Source organism: Saccopteryx bilineata, chromosome 2, assembly GCF_036850765.1.
Source record: "Saccopteryx bilineata isolate mSacBil1 chromosome 2, mSacBil1_pri_phased_curated, whole genome shotgun sequence".
Classification (NCBI taxonomy): domain Eukaryota; kingdom Metazoa; phylum Chordata; class Mammalia; order Chiroptera; family Emballonuridae; genus Saccopteryx; species Saccopteryx bilineata.
The window spans coordinates 274,087,859-274,105,845 of record NC_089491.1 but is presented as its reverse complement, the minus strand read 5'-3'; the positions used below and the strand labels follow the sequence as shown (position 1 = coordinate 274,105,845).

The following is a 17,987-nucleotide window of genomic DNA, read 5'->3' as shown; positions in this document are numbered from 1 at the left end:
CCTATGCAGGTGTGGAACTCATTTCTGCAGCTGACACAAACAGGCAGGCATAGCGTCTAACACACTCGCTACAGCCTGAGCGCCATCCCAGGGGTGACAGGCTGAAGCGCCTCAGACAAGCCTGGTGCCTGCCCCAGGAGCAGTCAGGACAGCTCAGGGCTGGGGGCGTCCTGCTGTGTCCTGCTCTGGGGCTGCTTCTGCTTCATTTGCCCCACAGGGGGCTGCTGGGCCAGCAGCACTGCAAGGGGGGGGGGGGGCTCAGTGCGCACTTCCTGCCCCTGCCTGGGCCACTCCACCTTGGGCCCCTGGGCCCCTTGCCCGCCCGCACAGAGCACAGAGCCCAGGTCCCAAGTAAACGGTCAGCAAGTGCAACAATGGGCACAAGGTTGGGAGGCATCTGTGAGCAAAGCAGGAAAACTCTGCACAGGACAGACATTTGGGAAATCTCAGGTGGGCACAAAGTCGCAGGATAGCTGACCAGGTAGAACACAACACAACCTGTCTCGTACAACATGCTAGTGTGGCCATACACATAGTGACAGTACAACATTCTGGTATGGCCATACACACAGTAGGGCAGCACTAAATCCAAATTCATGCCTTCGGAGTTAAAAGCAAGATTTTGTTCCTTCTGGCTCCTTCTCTCTTGTTATTCTCATGTCCCAGGCCAGGGCACAGGAGGCCACAGTGACATCATCTCCTTCCAGCCTTGCTGGCCCCAGAACACCACCAGGAATCTGATGCCACACACACACATACACACACACACACCCCACCCGAGAGGACAGGTGGCTCACACCCCGAGAGGTCCCCGACTCACATTCACACCGAAGTCTGGAGACGTGGCGCTCCACACGGCACCAATGCTCGCTGCGGCCAGCATAGCCTCCACGGCATGCACACCATTAGGCAAATAACCTGCAAACGGGACACAGGCGTGGTGGGTGCTGACTCACCTGAGCAGGGCTCCCCAGGGCTCCCCAAACCCACTGGACTCCAGCACCTAGAACCTCCAGACACTCCCTTGCCCAACCTCCTACCGCTCTGAACGCCACCCGACCAAAGCAGTTGGGTTCCCTGCATCTGTCCTGCCCAGAGTCCTAAGAGGCAGGGGCTCCACCCAGCACTGGGCACATAGCAGGTCCTGGACATCTGCTTTGGAGATGAATACAAACAAGCTTCTCACCGGTACCCCGGCCCCAGGGCAGGGCAGATTCAGCCCAGGGAAGTTGTGACCCAGCAATATGGTGGGGACTGACCACCAGCCAGGACATGACCACTTCACGGACCCGAGAAATGAGGAACGGAGCCAGGAACGGCCCCGCCTCCACCTCTGAGGATCCTTCCAGCTCCTCCCAGTTCACTCCTCTCCAGACTAGCTCCCGGGGGCTCCCTCCTGAGAAACACCCCATCCAGTATGACTGACTGCGGTCAGGGCAAATCAGTGTCTGAGCCGAGACGATCAGAAAGGGCAAGTCACCAGGTATTAGCTGATCTCCAAGTGTCCTGAGCACTGAAGCCAGGTATCCCCCAAAGACAGCATGGCCAAGGGGGGGGGGCTCAACGGTCTCCCCCAACACACCTTGCTCTCTGTTTCTCTTTTTGAAAATGAAAATTGGAGGGAACTAAAAAAATTGGAGAAGAACCTTTAAATTCCTTTTCTAGACCTTACAAGGGTCCAGGTTAAATTGGACTCAGAAGAACCCCAGATACTGAGGCTTCAAACACAAAATGCCTACTCTGATCATCACCCAGCTCTTGCTCATTCATTCAACATGTGTGTGTGTGTGTGTGTGTGTGTGTGTGTGTGTGTGTGTATGACGGAGGGGGGGGGGGACAGACAGGCAGGAAGGAAGGGAGACAAGAAGCATCAGTTCTTCATTGATTGCTTTCTCAGATGTACCTTGACCAGGGGGCTACAGCAGAGCGAGTGCTCCCTTCTCAAGCCAGCGACATTGGGCTTCAAGCCAGCGACCTTTGGGCTCAAGCCAGCGACCATGGGGTCATGTATACGAGCCCACGCTCAAGCCAACGACTCCGCACTCAAGCTGGTGAGCCTGCGCTCAAGCTGGATGGGCTCACGCTCAAGCCAGTGACCTTGGGGTTTTGACCTCAGTCCTCTGCATCTCAGTCCGATGCTCTATTCACTGCGCCACCACTTGGTCAGGCCAACACATGTTACTTATGCGCATGCCAAGTGCCAAGCACTCGGCACAGGCTGGGACACAGCGATGCAAAGACAAGCTTCGGTACTGGACACACACACTCCCGTGAGTTAGGGAGGCGGCAAGGACAACAGAGGAAAAGAGAGCAGGAGCAGGGAGAGTGTGGACGCCTCTCCCAGAGTTTCCCCAGGTGCAGCCTCTGAGCGGGAAATGGCTGAGCAGGGACCTGAGGGGCCGGGTGAGCCCACAGACACGCAGAGCATCCCATTAACAGTTGAGACAAGAGCAACTGGGTGTGTCTCTGAGCCCCTTACTATCCGATTCCTTTCTAGGCACCTCTGTCACTAGAATGGGCTGACGAGGCCCAGCCATCCACTTGATTCATGTACCATAAGGCTACCCAGCCTTCCTGCCCGCTTGGCAGATAAAGTTGAATGCCCACTTGCATGAGCTTCCTGGGGAGAGGCACACTCACACCAAACTCGGGTCCCAAGGCTAGAGCCCTGCACAGCTGCTGCTCCAGATGCCACACTGGTTCCTGCAGTCCTAGTCCCATTACCATGGGGGGGGGGGGCAGCAGTCTAGCACCCTGACCACCAAGACCACAAGGGAGATGAGTCTTCGTAGCTTCACCTGCTCACCCTTGTAAACAAAGGAGTCCCCTCTCAATCAGCTCAAACTCCTTGGAGCAGAGAACGGGTCCATATACGGGCCTTTAAACTGGTCTGACCATAAGTTCCTAACAGGGCAGGTCAGGGGGAGTGGTCACATCTGATGCATAATACTTCTCTACTAAAAAGCTCACCTGTGCCATGGGAAAGCCCTGTATATCTGGGTTAACACCCCTTTGCAACACCTTCTTTCAGACGCCCTTCTAAAACAAAGAGCATGTGACCTCAACTGTCCTGTAGTCAGGTCCCCACCTGACCCCCTCCCACTCCATGTAACCTTCCTGGTTCCTCCTTCATCTCAAATGTGTAAGTGGCCCTGGCTGGTTGGCTCAGCGGTAGAGCATCAGCCTGGCATGGGGAAGTCCCGGGTTTGATTCCTTGCCAGGGCTCACAGGAGAAGCACCCATTTGCTTCTCCCCCTTCCCCTTCTCCTTTCTCTCTTTGTCTCTCTCTTCCCCTCCCCCAGCCAAGGCTCCATTGAGCAAAGTTGGACTGGGCGCTGAGGATGGCTCCATGGCCTCTGTTTCAGGCACTAGAACAGCTCCAGTTGCAATGGAACAACAGCCCAGATGGGCAGAGCATCGCCCCCTGGTGGATCCTGGTTGGGCACATGTGGGAGTCTGTCTCTCTGCCTCCCTGCTTCTCACTTCAAAAACATACAAAAAAAAATGTGTAAGAAGAAACTGCTAACTGTTACCCTCCTGAGCACTGACCTCAGCCTGCTGAGATCTTGCTTCTCAGTATATCCTCTGTTTGGCTCAAATAAATGTTTATAAAAGGCTGCGCAGGTCAGGACGTCCTTCCATCAACAGGGCAGGGAGGGTGTGAGGGAGGCAGGAAAGGTGCGCAAGGGAGCCCGAGCAGGGCCAGCCAGCCTGGCCCCAGGTCCTCCCCTCCACCCTGAGGGTCGCGGGTTTCCAGCAGGGGACAGACCCTATGCCCCTGAAGGCATGGGGTCCAAGGACAGAAGAGCCCTCCTCTCTGGTGTAACAGCAACACCTGACTCTGGTCCTGGGAACAGATGCCTTGACTCTGACCTCGGTGGCTCAGCACACAGCCTGCAGGGCCTCGGCCCAAGCTGGACTGGAACCCACCACTGGCCCCACTCTGGACACCAGGCCGAGGAGGCACAGAACTCCGGCCAGGAAAGACACTCGACAACCAGCTGGCTCAGCCTCTCTCTTCCAGACAAGGTCTGGTCCAAACCCACACACCTGGTCAACGTTGGCTCCAGGAACCAACACGGGTCCCATGCCCCCAGGAGGCCCAGTGCCCTCAGGTGCTGCCCACGGGCCCCACGGAGGCCTGGCGGCCTCTCTCTCAGTGACCTTCTTTACTTGTCTATGTTTTGCTGCGCGTGCACAGCTGGGTGAAACGACGTGAACCCACCTTGTTCCAAAGTTGTCCAGCCTCCCAAGCCACGCCCTCTGCCATGCTCCCTCCCTGAACCACGACCCACAATCCTCACCGATGATGCGGTCCCCTTTTTTCACACCCGTTTTCCTCATTGCTGCCGCGAACAGGGCCACTTGTTGCCGCAACTCTTCAAAAGTCACCTTCCTGATCTCCTCCTGGCCCTCCCCTGGAGGAGACAAAGGATGCCACATGTGAGACCACCCCTGGAGGTAATGCTCTGCAAGTCCCAGGCACCGGCAGAGACTCAGCTGGTGACCTGCAGGTTAGGAACACAAGCCCGGGAACGCTGCCCTGACGCGGGGGACCCCAAATGAGGCGTGGTGCTCTCGGCTTCACAGAAGAGGGAAGCCATGTGAAATCGGCCAGCAAAATACATCACAGGATCGGCCATTGGAAGATATTTTTTACGGGTGAGGATGTGTTTATTTACGGAGGAATCCTGTGATTTTGGTTTTGCTTTCTTGTTGTGGTTTTTTTTTTTAGCTTTTCATGTTGACATAATGACAGAGTCCCAGGAAGTTGCAAAGATAGGACAGAGAGGTCCCAGGGGCTGGGAAACTGACTACATACAGTGTGTGTGTGTGTGTGTGTGTGTGTGTGTGTGTGTGTGTGTTTTCTCTCTGTCATTGAACAGCATTCTCCACAACCACCCTCCCCAACCAAGACCCCCCTCCCGCCACCTCTTCTGGTCACCCCCTCCACCAACCCTATCCTGCCACCACCAATCTGTCCCAATCTCTGTAAACTCATTTCAAAAAAGGTCGCCAAGGGCAAGCACATAGTAGGGGCCTCTGAGACTGGCGTTTCCACTCAGCACTACCCCGTCAGGAGCCGCTGAGAGGTTGCAGCATCAATTGTCTGTCCTTCCTGTCACTGAGCAGGATGCCACCTCAGTGGTTTGCTTGTGTGGTACCTTTTTTCAGGTTAGGAAGGCAATGCGAGCTCACTATAGAACACTTTGACATCATAATAAAAAGCGTGAGAAAATAAAACGACCCCATCAGCCTCAAAGAAGCGTGCAGTGAGATGCTAATTCTCTCCTAAGAGATGGAGAAGATGAGGAAGATGGGGGGTGTAGACAACCTTCCCAGGGGGCCCCAGTGACCCCGGCCCCTGGTATCTGTGCTCTCGTGGGGGGTCCTCTGACCCTAAAGGTACCCGACCTGCCTGATCAACAGGGTATCACGGAGATGACGATGACGTCTGAGCCTTGGACAAACACGACACTGCAGCTCCCCTTGGTCACTCGGGGGGACCAGCTGCCGTGCTGTGAGGACACTCGGGAAGCCCCCAGAGAAGTCACAGGGTGAGAAACTGAGGCCTGTGAACAGCTATGGGAGTGTGCTGCCTTGGACGTGAATCCGTGCAGCCAGACCAGCCCCTGCCTCCGTCCCCACTGCGGCCTCCTGACCCGCCTGAGCCAGAACCACCCAGCTGAGCCACTTCTGACTGTGAAGCCCACAGACAATGTGGGACGACAAGCTCACTGTGTTAAGCCCTGGTTCTCGGGTGACCTGTTCCACAGCAACGAGAGCCAACATGACAAAGACCTCATGTGGCAAAGGTGCAGGAAAATCACTATCTGAAGTGAAGGCCTCTCCACAGGGAAGGTGGCCATCGTTCGCACATTATCTTTGATGCAAATGTTTCATTCCTGGTGGCTAACTGCCCTTCAGCTCTACAACATGGAAACATCTCTTTTCCATGTGAGCATACATGTTGTCCCCTGATGCAGATGTGGCCCCTCCTACCTGCTCAGCTGTAAGGCTTGCCCATTCTTCTCTTGCCTCATTGGGCCATCACCATCCCTACAGTGCCACCCAGGTAATTTTTTGTCCTATAAAAATACTCAGGCCCTCGCCAGTGGGTAGAGCATCGGCCCAGCATGTGAAAGTCCCAGGTTTTATTCCTGGCCAGGGCACACAGGAGAAGCACCCATCTGCTTCTCCACCCTTCCCCTTCTCCTTTCTCTCTGTCTCTCTCTTCCCCTCCCACAGCCAAGGCTCCATGGGAGCAAAGCTGGCCCGGGCACTGAGGATGTCTCTATGGCCTCTGCCTCAGGCGCTAAAATGGTTCTGGCTGCAACAGAGCAACGCCCCAGATGGGCAGAGCATCACCCCCTGGTGAGCAGGCCGAGTGGATCTCGGTTGGGCACATGCGGGAGTCTGTCTCTCTGCCTCCCTGTTTCTCACTTCAGAAAAATAAATTAAAATAAAAAATACTCAGTAGCCTGAAATCTGCTGTTCAAAGACAAAACGTGCTGAGTGGGCAGCTGTTCTAAGAGCAGAAACACGAATGGGCACGTCCTTCGCGTTCACTCCCCTTGCTGCGCCAAGGCTACGGGGCACACCCTGTCAGCGGGCATCTCCTGACCCCACCCGTGTCACGGCAGGAAGGGCAAGCCCTGCTGGGAAGGCCTGAGCTGCAGCAGAACTTGCAAGCCCCTGCTCACAGCCGGCAGGGAGAATGAGGACCCAACTGGAGAACCATGCAGAAAATGAAGCAATGGACATCCCCAGGCCAATGACAGGCCAGTCAGTGTAGGGCCCTGCTAAAGAAAAATGTCCACTGTAAATGCTATCTCAACCCTGGTTTGAGGGTACCCATTCTCACTGCAAATATGAGGGGGGGAGGAAACTACTTTATAAAAAGGACTCAAGGCCCTGGCCAGTTGGCTCAGCGGTAGAGCGTCGGCCTGGTGTGCGGGGGACCAGGGTTCGATTCCTGGCCAGGGCACATAGGAGAAGCGCCCATTTGCTTCTCCACCCCCTCCTCCCCCTCCTTCCTCTCTGTCTCTCTCTTCCCTCCTGCAGCCAAGACTCCATTGGAGCAAAGATGGCCCGGGCGCTGGGGATGGCTCCTTGGCCTCTGCCCCAGGCGCTAGAGTGGCTCTGGTCGCGGCAGAGTGATGCCCCGGAGGGGCAGAGCATCGCCCCCTGGTGGGCAGAGCGTCGCCCCTGGTGGGCGTGCCGGGTGGATCCCGGTCGGGCGCATGCGGGAGTCTGACTGTCTCTCCCCGTTTCCACCTTCAGAAAAAAAAATACAAAAAAAATAATAAAAAAAAATAAAAAGGACTCAAATACATATGTAAAAGGGAGTGGACAGCAAGGTGGGGCAGAGAGAGGGCACAGGAGGAGAAGCTGACCTCGACACAGCAGACCCGCAGTCATGAGCATGCTGCCACCAGAAGACTGAGTAGCCGTTGGACACATTGCGGGGTTCCAGGTGTGTCACATCTGACTTTCCCCATGTTCCAGCAGGAGAAAGCGGGCCCCATGTGGAGCCTGAGGCAGTGGGTGAAAGTGCACACCCATTTAAAGGGAGAGAAGAGAAGAGGGAGACCCTGCATTTGAGTTCTGCAGGATGAAGACGGTGCCAGGCGGCCAGCTCTGCCAGCGGGTTTGCAACAGTGTCACCATGCTGGGGGCAGGGCAGCCCTTCAAGAGCCTCTTACAGACAAAGAAAGGGTGGTCTAGCCACATGATGGAGTACTACTCAGGCATGGAAAGGAACCCACGCTACGATGGGGGCAGACCTGGGAAACAGGTTGCCGACTAAAAGAAGCCAGACACAAAGGCCACATAGTGTCATCCTGCTTATATGTAATGCCTGTGACAGGCAAAGGCATAGAGAAGGAGAGCAGACAGGCGGTGGCCAGGGGTTGGGAGGGTGAGGGTGACTGATGGGACAGAGTTTCCTTTGGGGGGGGCTAGAAATGTTCTGAAATTAGATGGAGGTCATGGTTGCACACACAACCTTGTGAATATGCCACAATCCACCGCAGTGCACACTACTCAGGGGTAATTTTATGTTACGTGAACCATATTCCAAGCAAAGAGAGAAAGAGCCTCCTAAATCAGTCCGCCATCTACCTGCAGAGACTGCGCACCCCTATTCATAGCAGCGTCGTTTATAATAGCCAAGAGGTGGATGCAACCCAAGTGTCCACTGACAGGTGATGCATACGGAAAATGTGGTAGATATACACAGTGAAATATTATAAGGCATTGAAAAAGGGAGGGATTTCTGACACAGGTGACAACACAGATGGCCTTTAAGGACATGATGCTGACTGAGACAGACCAGTCACGAAAGGACAAATACAATATGAGTCCACTCCTGCAAAGTCTCTAAAGTAGTCGAAATTATAGAAACAGAAGGTAGAGAGACAGAGAGAGAAAAAAAGAAAAGAAAGTCAACAGATGGTTCCCCGGAGCTGGGAGGAGGCAGGGAATGGGTCTTCCTTCAGTGGGCACAGAGTTTCAATGCTGTGAGGAGAAAAGGTTCTAGGGATCTCCCACAATAGGCTACCGACACCTGACACTACTCACCTGTGCGCTTGAACACAGATAAGGTATTGCATGTTTTCTACCCTAACGGGGGGGGGGGGGGGACTACGAGTCACACACCGCGATCTCTGACCGCACTGCGCCCACGCCCGGGGAGCAGGGCATAGGGAGGCCGCGCGGCTGTCAGGACTCACTTGCCACGTAAAGAGCAGCTCTGTCATTGTCCTTGTGCTGCAAGAGGTTCTCTGCGTAGTTCAGACGGCTGCCTTTGAACCACTCGGGGACGTCCGCGACCCCTTTGGAGGGGTCCACCACCTACAGAGGGTGACAGCACAGCAAGCCTGGGCTCACACACACGTGAGAACCACCCCACAAGTGAATAGCCGTGAGCGTGCTTTACCGGGAGCCAGAAACACCCCTCCCTCCTATCAGAACGAACAGTGCCCTGGCCCAGAATAGAACACAGGCCCTCTGACTAACGATACAACACTGCACGTGTGAGAGCTAGGGGGGCAGAGAGCAAGCCACCTCCCCACAGAGAAAACAGGAGTTGTCAACCTGAGGCGGCGGGAATGTTAATTCCGCAAAGCCCGCATGGTAGCAAATTGTCGGGCTGTACACTTGAGACAGACACAGCTCTATGTGTCAACTGCTCCTCAACAAGGTTTTAAAGCTGAACGCCCGGGGACCACACCATCCCCACTAGTCTGCTTTTCCAACAACTATTGATTAAACACTGGATTTAGGAGCGATGCTGAAGTTAGAAAGTCAGTAGGACAGACTAGGCGCTTGGCAAGCGTCCTGGGCTTGGAGCAGACACGGCAAACCAGGAGGCGAGGCCACCCCCCCTCCACTCCGCCCCCAACCACGACTGCTGGGGGGGGCTGGGATCCTGAGCTTCTGCTCCAGGTGTCCATGGGTGAACCTTTCAGAATGGTTCATCCTACAGTCAAACCAAAGACACAGGGAATTATACTGTGAATGGCAGGACTTCCTCTTCCCAGGTACTTACTGATTTAAGCATAAGAAGCTGAAAAAATTATCTAAAACCAAGGTTAAAAAAATAATGATGAAACTGCTGATCGTTTAGAAAAACAATAAGGCAACTGTATTCACTGCCCTGAACTGTATACGTTTTAACGTGTTAAGATGGTAAATTCCATGCCATGTGTATCATACCACAATTTCACAACATTTAAATGAAATAAAAATAAGATCATCGCCTAGCTTCCAGGACAGGGCCGGGCGTCCAGACGCATCAGAGGGCCAGAGTCTCTGCGGGATCCCTTAACCAACACAGTTTTCCTCCCGCTCTCTAGAGCAGTGGCCCCCCTCACTGATATGAGCTTTTTAAGGGAAGAACTGAGGTGGTATTCCAGGAAAGCAACCACTTCACTTCGAAACATAACCACAGAAGAGATAAGGCATAATAGGATCTCAGCTTACCTCATCATACATGCGTGAAGAGATGAGGCCACTGAATTTCCAGAATTCTGCCCAAAAGTCTGAGTATGACTCAACTGACCACTGGTACAGTTCATCGTAATTTCCTAGAAATAAAACAAAATGGCACACGGCTCAGACAGCGTCTCGGAAGGAGAGTCTCAGCTGCTCAGTAACAGGAGGGGTAGGATGGTCACCCGAGAGCCACAGGCAGCTCACGGGCCTCCACTGACACTCTGGGCAAGTGACAGCAGCAGGGTGTCAGGAGCCTAATGCCAAGACTGAGCTGGGTCCTCTTGCCACCTTCAGGTGACTATGGATTTAACCATCCTGCTATTCCCACCCCTAGGGGACAGAGGGGCACACACAGAGGAAGTGACACATTTACCCTGCCCCGTGACACTGTCCCTTCCCACTGCGGCACCAGCAATTGTCCTTGGTCATGCCAGACGCAGGAGCAGGAGGAGAAGAGATCAGCTAGATGCTGACTGCTGTCAGCAGGGGCACAGAGAGGGCGGGGTGGAGGGAGGCAGGGCGGAGGGAGAGGGCAGCACCAGGACATGGTGGGGGCGCAGAGCCCAGGGAAAGAACACTGGAGTGAGCGGGTCTGCCACAGGGACAGAGGAGGGTCAGCCCACAGGTCACACTGCTGAGATCAGGGGACAGGGTCTTCAGGGCTCGGAGCCCAGGAAAGGGAATCTGGTTCATAAAAAATGATGGCCGTACATCCTCCAAGCCCCACAAGAGAACTTCACCCAGCACTTCCCTGTCCACCTCGTCCAGGGATCAGAGACCAGGTCAGCTGGGCGCACGGGGCTCAGTCCTGACTAGACATTGGGCTGGGGGCCTCAGGCAGGCCGTTTTCCACCTCTGGGGCTCCGTTCCCCTCGTGGGTCACCTTGAAATTGGCAGGAGAAGACCATGGATCCTTCTGAAACTGTACCAACTCAACCCTGCACTTCAGGACCGGGCTGGGTGACCAGTGTTAGAACCTCAGCTCTGCCACTTACTAGCCAATGGCCTCGGGCAAGGGTTTCCCCTCTCTGAGCCTCAGCACTCTTGTGTGTAAAACAGGGAGACAAGCAACTCCTCTAAAGGACTACGGTAAGGATGAACCACATGCGCCAAGGGAACACAGGCGCCGAGCCCAACAGTCGGGGCTCAGGTCCTGCCCCTCTAACTGGACAGCCTCCAAAGAGTAAGTAACTTTCTCTGGGCCTCATTCTTTTCCTCCATAAAAGGAAGATAATGGTACTTATCACAGGGTCACTGCAAGGACTGAATGAGTCAAAACACATAAGTCACCGAGGATGGTGCTTGGCAGAGAGAACGCGTCGGCCACTACCATCACTCCTGGTCATGTTGCAGGAGGGGGACACATGACAGGCCGTGGGACAGTGTGTGATAAGCTCAGACCTCAACACGGGTGTAGAGGACAGGAAAGAGCCAGATCTCGGTGAAGGCGGCGGTGAGCCAGGCCCAGGTGTCTCCGGGAAACTGCACTAAACAAACAGATCCCGTCCTCCTCTCTCCCCCATGCCTGTTGTCACCTTGGTCCTCAGACACTCCAGAGGTCCAGCTCCAGAAAGCCCTCCTAACTGATGTGAGAGAGGGACTAGAGGGGTCACTGGAAATCCAGGCCTCCAGTGACAGCCTCAACAGCCCATCAAAAAGTGGGACACCACCAGCCTGCCCACCCGAGGAACACACAGCATTGTAACATCACGGGGCCCCGAGGGGCCTGCAGGACAGCGAGCAGGCTCTGTGCAGCCCGTTTCCACCGGTGACAACCCGGTCGAGTCATCCACTACGGCTCTTCAGGCTTCTGCTCGCACACGCATCGCCTCCCCTTAGAGGCTGCACCCCGGGAGCCAGGTGACCAGCCTCACGCATGTCGGGTTCAGTGCCCACCCGTTCATAAATATCCTAAACTGCTGCCAACGTGGAAATCGTGGTTTGCAAATGAAACTCAGGCTGTCTGGCTTCTCATGAGAAAACCGACTACCTGGCTGGGTGGCCAGCCAGTGCCTCTCATCTCCCCACATGGAGCAGGGCTGATCTGGGTAACCGACAGGATGGTCAGGAAGTGAGCGGACGGGACCGTGAGGCTGGGTCATAACCGACGTGGCAGCCTCCACCTCGCCCTTAGATCACCTGCTCTGCGAGGAGCCAGTAGCCATGTCGCAGGAACACGCGGGCAGTCCTAGGTGGCACTCTTGCCCACAACTGGCACTGAGCCACTGCCACCTCATGCCCCCAGCTTCCATTGAGCCTTCAGATGACGGCAGCCTCCTGAGACCCAGAGCCGGAGACCCCTAGCAGAGCCTGTCCTGGGAGTTGGAGCCACAGGAACTGAGGGAAACTAAATGTTTACTGAGGCTCTAAGATCGTGGGGTGATTTGTTACATGCCACAGGTAACTGATGCACTGTCACGCCGCAGAGTGGCGACCAGCTGCCCCACCTGGGGGAGGCACCCCAACACAGCTGCTGAGAGCACCGGTTCTGGAAACAGGCCACAGCCCCAACACTCAGAGCTGCGAGATCTCAACCGAGACAGAGCTTCCATTTCCTCACCTAGGAATGGCATAAAGCCTACCCAGTGGGGCCAATGGCTGAAGGTTAGTTAACACATGTACAGCGCCTGAACAAGCAGGCATATAGAAAGCACTCACCTGATATTAACTATCATTCATACCTGTTACCTGCCCCAACCCCAACTACACTGAGGCTGTTTGAGAATGGGGACCCAGCCTTCTCTGGGTTGGCACTACCCCAGGTGCCTGCCAGCAGCTGGTAGTATTCAAAAAGGTACTTGGTAGGTTCCTTCAAAAGAGCATGTCTTCTAAAGCAGTGTCACCACCCTAATTAGAGGGCGGTACATGCAACATATCCCGTGGGCCCTTGCAAAAGAGGCTAGCATCGCACGCCCCATGCTAACCAGGCTGCAGGCTGTTCCTGAGGGGGTCTGCCTGGGTGTGCAGGGAGTCCCCACGTGAGCGCTGCCAGAAGCAATGAAAAGAACCAACTAATGGGTGGCCCTGGTGTAACTCCACCAGTGGTCTGCCCCTTCTGAATGGCAGGGGTAGAAACACCATGCCAACCTCAGTCTGGGAAGCTGGACAGGTAGCGAGGCAGCCAGGCTGGGGAATCATACCCCCCCCCCCATCCATCCTCAGGACAGGAGTAAGGCTGAGTATGTGCACCTCTCACTCTCTGCACATCTGTCAACAGCACCGGTCAGCACTGTACACCTGCGCCACACAGCCACTGTTGGGGGCACAGAGGGTACAAATTCAAGGGTGCTGGCTTTACATAGTAAGAACAGTCACAAGTCAGTGAGAAGGCAAGGCGGGGTGCAAGTCCAACCCACACGCACTCGGAGAGTAGAAGAGAAGAGAAACCGGGCAGAGGGTAGTCACTGAGCGGGGTCTCAAAGTGAAGCCCGCAGCCCCCAGGGTCCGGCCTGTGGGGAAGAGGGAAGCAGGTGGGGTCAGCCGTCAGCACTGGAAGAGCAGAAAGAGCCAAAACCAAGCTCTAAGCACCCCCATGCTTTGGAAGGAACCAAACTTGGCTGGTGGCTACCACATGGGCAGACAGACTCAGTACCACAAGCCTCTGGGTTTCCCAAAGAAGTTGGAAATCTTGCTTTTCATATGCCATCTCCCAGCAAGGGAGCCACCTGCACTGAGTCTGCAGGTCCCATGTGGGCCACAGCACTAGTCCACAAGCGCTGAAGGAGGGAGAGGAGTTCAGCAGGCAGACGGGGAGTGACTGCTGCTTGATGGTGCTTACTCAGCCAGCCCCAACGGGCCAGGTGCAGGTGCATGCGGGGCTGATCACCTCCTGTCACCCTCACACCCACTCAGTGACACATGCAGCCCATTTGACAGATGAGAAAACTGAGAACAGGAGCAATCCAGAAGACATTTCCACTCAATTGCACAACTAGAGAGTGGAGGAGCCAGTTCAAAACCCAGGCAGTCAGATTGCAGCTTGGTGTCACCCACCTGAGGGGGCTGGTTTTATGTGAGATAATTTCGTTAAGAGTCAAGGCTAGGGGCCTGACCTGTGGTGGCGCAGTGGATAAAGCGTCGACCTGGAAATGCTGAGGTCGCCGGTTCAAAACCCTGGGCTTGCCTGGTCAAGGCACATATGGGAGTTGATGCTTCCAGCTCCTCCCCCCTTCTCTCTGTCTCTCTCTCCTCTCTCTCCCTCTCTATCTCTCTCCTCTCTAAAAATGAATAAATAAATAAAAAAAAAAATTTAAAAAAAAAAAAAATAAAAAAAAAAAAAAAAAAAAAAAAGAGTCAAGGCTAGGCCTGACCTGTGGTGGCGCGGTGGATAGAGCCTCGACCTGGAATGCTGAGGTCTCTGGTTCGGGACCCCGGGCTTGCCTGGTCAAGGCACATACCAAAAACAACTAGGAGTTGATGCTTCCTACTCCTCCCCCATTTTCTCACTCTCTGTCTTCTCTCTCTAAAAATAAATAAAATCTTTAAAAAAAAAAAAAAGAGTCGGGGTAGGCTGGCACCTGGAGAACAGTGTTACATTGTAGCCGGCAGGGGAAAGAGAGACAGAACTCTGGGAAGGTAACACAGAAGCAGAATATGGGCCTGCTCCTGGCTCTTCTGGAAAAGCAAGCCTGTTCTGCTGAATCCAGCACCCATGCACTTATCAGCTACCACCTGAAGGGAGGGCCCAGGAGTAATAAGACCCATCTGTCTCCAGAGGGAGGGACAGAGCTGGGCGAGCCCATAGAGGGGCTCAGTGACACAGAGGCCATGTCAGAGGCCACAAGCGGGAGTCATAACAGCAACATGCTCTGGAGAGCCCAGAAGCTCCCAGGTGCACCGTTTGCAATCCCACGGTCTACAGGGAGCCACTGTGCGCCTCTGGGCCAAGGGGTGACAGTCAGACCTGGGCTTCAGGATTGCTCTGGCCAAGCAAACAGGGTGAACTTCAGAGGGAAAGCAGGAAGACCAAGCAGTGTTCCAGGAAGGGAGAAAAACAGGGCCCCAGGAGTGGTGCGGGCAGGGGGTGGGGGTTGGGGGGGGGGGGTAATGGAGAAAGGCCGAGCAGGTGAGCTGGACACCCTGGGCAAGTCAGATGACAGATCCCCAATTCTGTGAAGCTATCTGAGGACAGTGATGCCACCAAGGGAACCAAAGGAGTCACTGAAGCCAGCTGAGAGAGGGGAGAGGGAAGGAAAAGCCAAGATGAGTTGATGATACCAGAGACGAGAGGTCCAGTGGGTAGTCGGACAGGCCAGCAAGAGCTGTGGGCGGAGCACGTGCAAGCGCTTCTCAGAAAAGGAGCTAACCTGCACCCAACCCCCAACCCCCACCCCCCACCCCGCCAGGTATTTCCTGGGACCGGGTGGTGGCTGGAAGGAGTCCCCTTCTAGATCTCTTGGGGCAGGAATGGGGAAGGCGTTCCCCCCAACTCCAAAGGCAGGCTCCCAACAGACCATCCTCCTGGGTGCCCTGAAATTCCACACTCGCCTTCTACCAGGGTCAGCCTGGAGAGCGGGGAGCGGTTAACAGGGGGCCAGCCCAAGGTACTACTAGCTAGCAAGAGACCCCCACAAACAGAGAAGAAGCGCTGCGAGGCTGAAAGACCCGTATCCCGGAGGAAGCCCCAGGCTGCAGTACAAAGCCCAGCGAGCACCTCATCTCACAAGTAGAAACCTCGCGGGCAAGGGACTTCTCGGTGCACAGGGGTTCCCAGGCCAGAGAGGGACCTTCCCCGGGAGAGGGCGCCCCACACGCAGGGAGATGCTGCAGGCAGGAGGAGTCCAGTGCCCTGAAAGCGCCCAGGTGACGCCCCGCACAGACAAGGCGACAAACCCCCGGAGTCCGAGGCGCCCTACCCCCTGGAGAAGGGGAACCTGGACATCGGGAGGCCCTTCCAACGACTAGGAGAGACCCTGAGAGCAACGCCCAGGAAAAGGGGGGCGCCCCGATCCCCAGGAGGCAAGCCCCTCCGCCAGTTGGTCCGTCGCTCTCCCCTCACCCCCGAGGGAGGTGTCCGGGAGCCCCGGGGCCGTGGCGCGCACTCACCCAGCGCCAGGCCGCAGGAGGCGCCCACGGCCGCCCGGAAGCGGTCCATGTGGGTGTTCCTCTTGCCGTCCGGCTCCCACATCACCTGGCACTCCAGGATCTCGTCCCGCCTAGCCGGCAGCTCCTTGGACATGGCTGCGGCGGGCGCGGCGGCGATCCGGAACGCGGCGGGGGCCAGGCGCGTGGCGGGGACCGGGGACAGGGGACCGGGGGCGCGGCGGGGACCCAGGGCGCGGGCTGGCGGCGGCGCGAGCAACTGGCTGCGCGAATGAACCGGCGGTGGCCGCCCCGCAGAAGACACCGGCGAGTCCCGCCCACGGAGGCGCCGCCCTTCGCCGCGTGTAACCCTCCGCGGGAGCGGCGCCTCGCAAAGGAGTGCAAGTCGCCGCGCCCGCTCCTCGGGGACTGGGACCCTCTCTGGCTGCGGCGGTTGAGGACGGCGGTTGGGGCGGCGCAGGCGCGCTGCGCCCCAGTTCCCCGCGTCTGCCTGGGGCTGGAGGGAGTTAAACCGCCCCCTCCCCCCCCCAAGCCAGGACCCAGAAGCCGCTGGCTCAATCAGATGTTCATCCATTCACTCTGGATGGTTTTGTTTTGTTTTTTTCCCTCTAATGGCAGGTATTTGCTGAGCGCCTGCGGGGTACCAGACACTTGGTTTGCGCGGTGAACCAAGCAAAAGTCCTGCTCTGTCAGCAGGGCGTTAAGGAGAGAGGGGCAGGTGTGGGAAGGAGGGGATGCAGGAAAAACAACTAGTTTACCTTATGGTCTTTCCTTCAATGGGCATTTCCCCAGCCCCCTTCATGGGTTTCTCCAAGGGTGCCCCAAACACCTTCATCCAGTTTCATGAAGTTAACGCTGTCACCACCCCTCCTTCACACACACCCCTGCCAGTTGGGGAAGAGTAAGTTGTAGGGTCAACACCCTAGCCAGTGGGGCAAGACCTAGCCCAGGGCTTGTGTTAGAGACAAAAACAACCCAAATCCCTGCCTGTGGGCTCACTGGCAGCAGCACGCCCTTCTGCAGAAGGTATTGAGAATTGCCTTGCCTATGTATTTCGTCTGCAGGAGTCTTGTTTAATTGCAATTCTAACAGGGAGATGGACAATGAACAAATAAATACATCCTATATGTGGCGTCCACAGGGTAATGAATGCATACGGTGGTGATGTCCACAGAGTACCCATGAGGAGAATCATCATATTCATAGTAGACTAATAACATAGAATAGAATTCGTATGGAAAGAAACAAAGCCCGGAGGAGAGGTAGATAATGTGGGAGGAGCAGTGTTTCCATTTCACTAGGGTTGTCAGGGAAGGTCCCATTGAAAAGGTGACTTCTAGCCCTGGCCCGGTAACTCGGTGGCTTAGAGCATCTTCCAGATACACCAAGGTTGCAGGTTCCTCCCCCATCAGGGCACATCTGAGAATCAACCAATAAGTGGATAAATAAATGAACCAACAAATCGATGGTTTTCTCTCTCTAAAAACAATATCAATAAAAACAAAGAAAGAAAAGGTGACTTCTACCAATGACAAAGAAGGTGACAGGGGTGAGCTCTTCTGTATCTGGGGAAAATGTTCCCAGACAGAGGGAACAGAAGCTGCTAAGGCCCTGAGGCCGGAGAGTCTTGGATGTGGTTAGAGAACTAGGAAACTTCTGTGTTTGACTTGAGGGGTAGAAGATAAGGGTAGTGAATGAAGGAAGAGGTCGTAGCATTGAAGACGCTGGCTCATCTCCTGGTGGGATGAGCAGAGTAGAGATAGTGTTCCAGGAGCAGACAGACGGGTTATGAGGATGTTGCAAGAGATGATGACAGTGGCTGGACCAGACCAGACTGTGCTCTGACTATAGCTTTAACAGGAATACCTCCCAAATATATGATGTTGCAAGAGTTGACAGTGGCTGGACCAGAATGTGTTCTGACTTGTCACTCTAACAGGAATGCC

At 55.4% G+C, this 17,987-nt stretch overlaps 1 protein-coding gene across 2 annotated transcripts in view; it reads right to left on the bottom strand.

The window, feature by feature from the left end:
• Nucleotides 1-16,382, bottom strand: part of AACS (acetoacetyl-CoA synthetase) — a 41,370-nt gene extending 24,988 nt beyond the window's left edge. Inside the window, exons 1-5 of one of the 2 annotated variants that reach the window (XM_066260824.1) lie at nucleotides 16,045-16,382; nucleotides 9,988-10,091; nucleotides 8,736-8,856; nucleotides 4,305-4,418; nucleotides 821-918 (exon numbers count right to left, since the gene is read on the bottom strand). In XM_066260824.1, the coding sequence (XP_066116921.1) occupies nucleotides 821-918; nucleotides 4,305-4,418; nucleotides 8,736-8,856; nucleotides 9,988-10,091; nucleotides 16,045-16,177 (570 nt within the window). In that variant the 5' untranslated portion in view covers nucleotides 16,178-16,382. The remainder of the gene's footprint in view (nucleotides 1-820; nucleotides 919-4,304; nucleotides 4,419-8,735; nucleotides 8,857-9,987; nucleotides 10,092-16,044) is intronic. The other variant, XM_066260822.1, reaches the window with a different exon arrangement.
• Nucleotides 16,383-17,987: the final 1,605 nt, after the last annotated feature.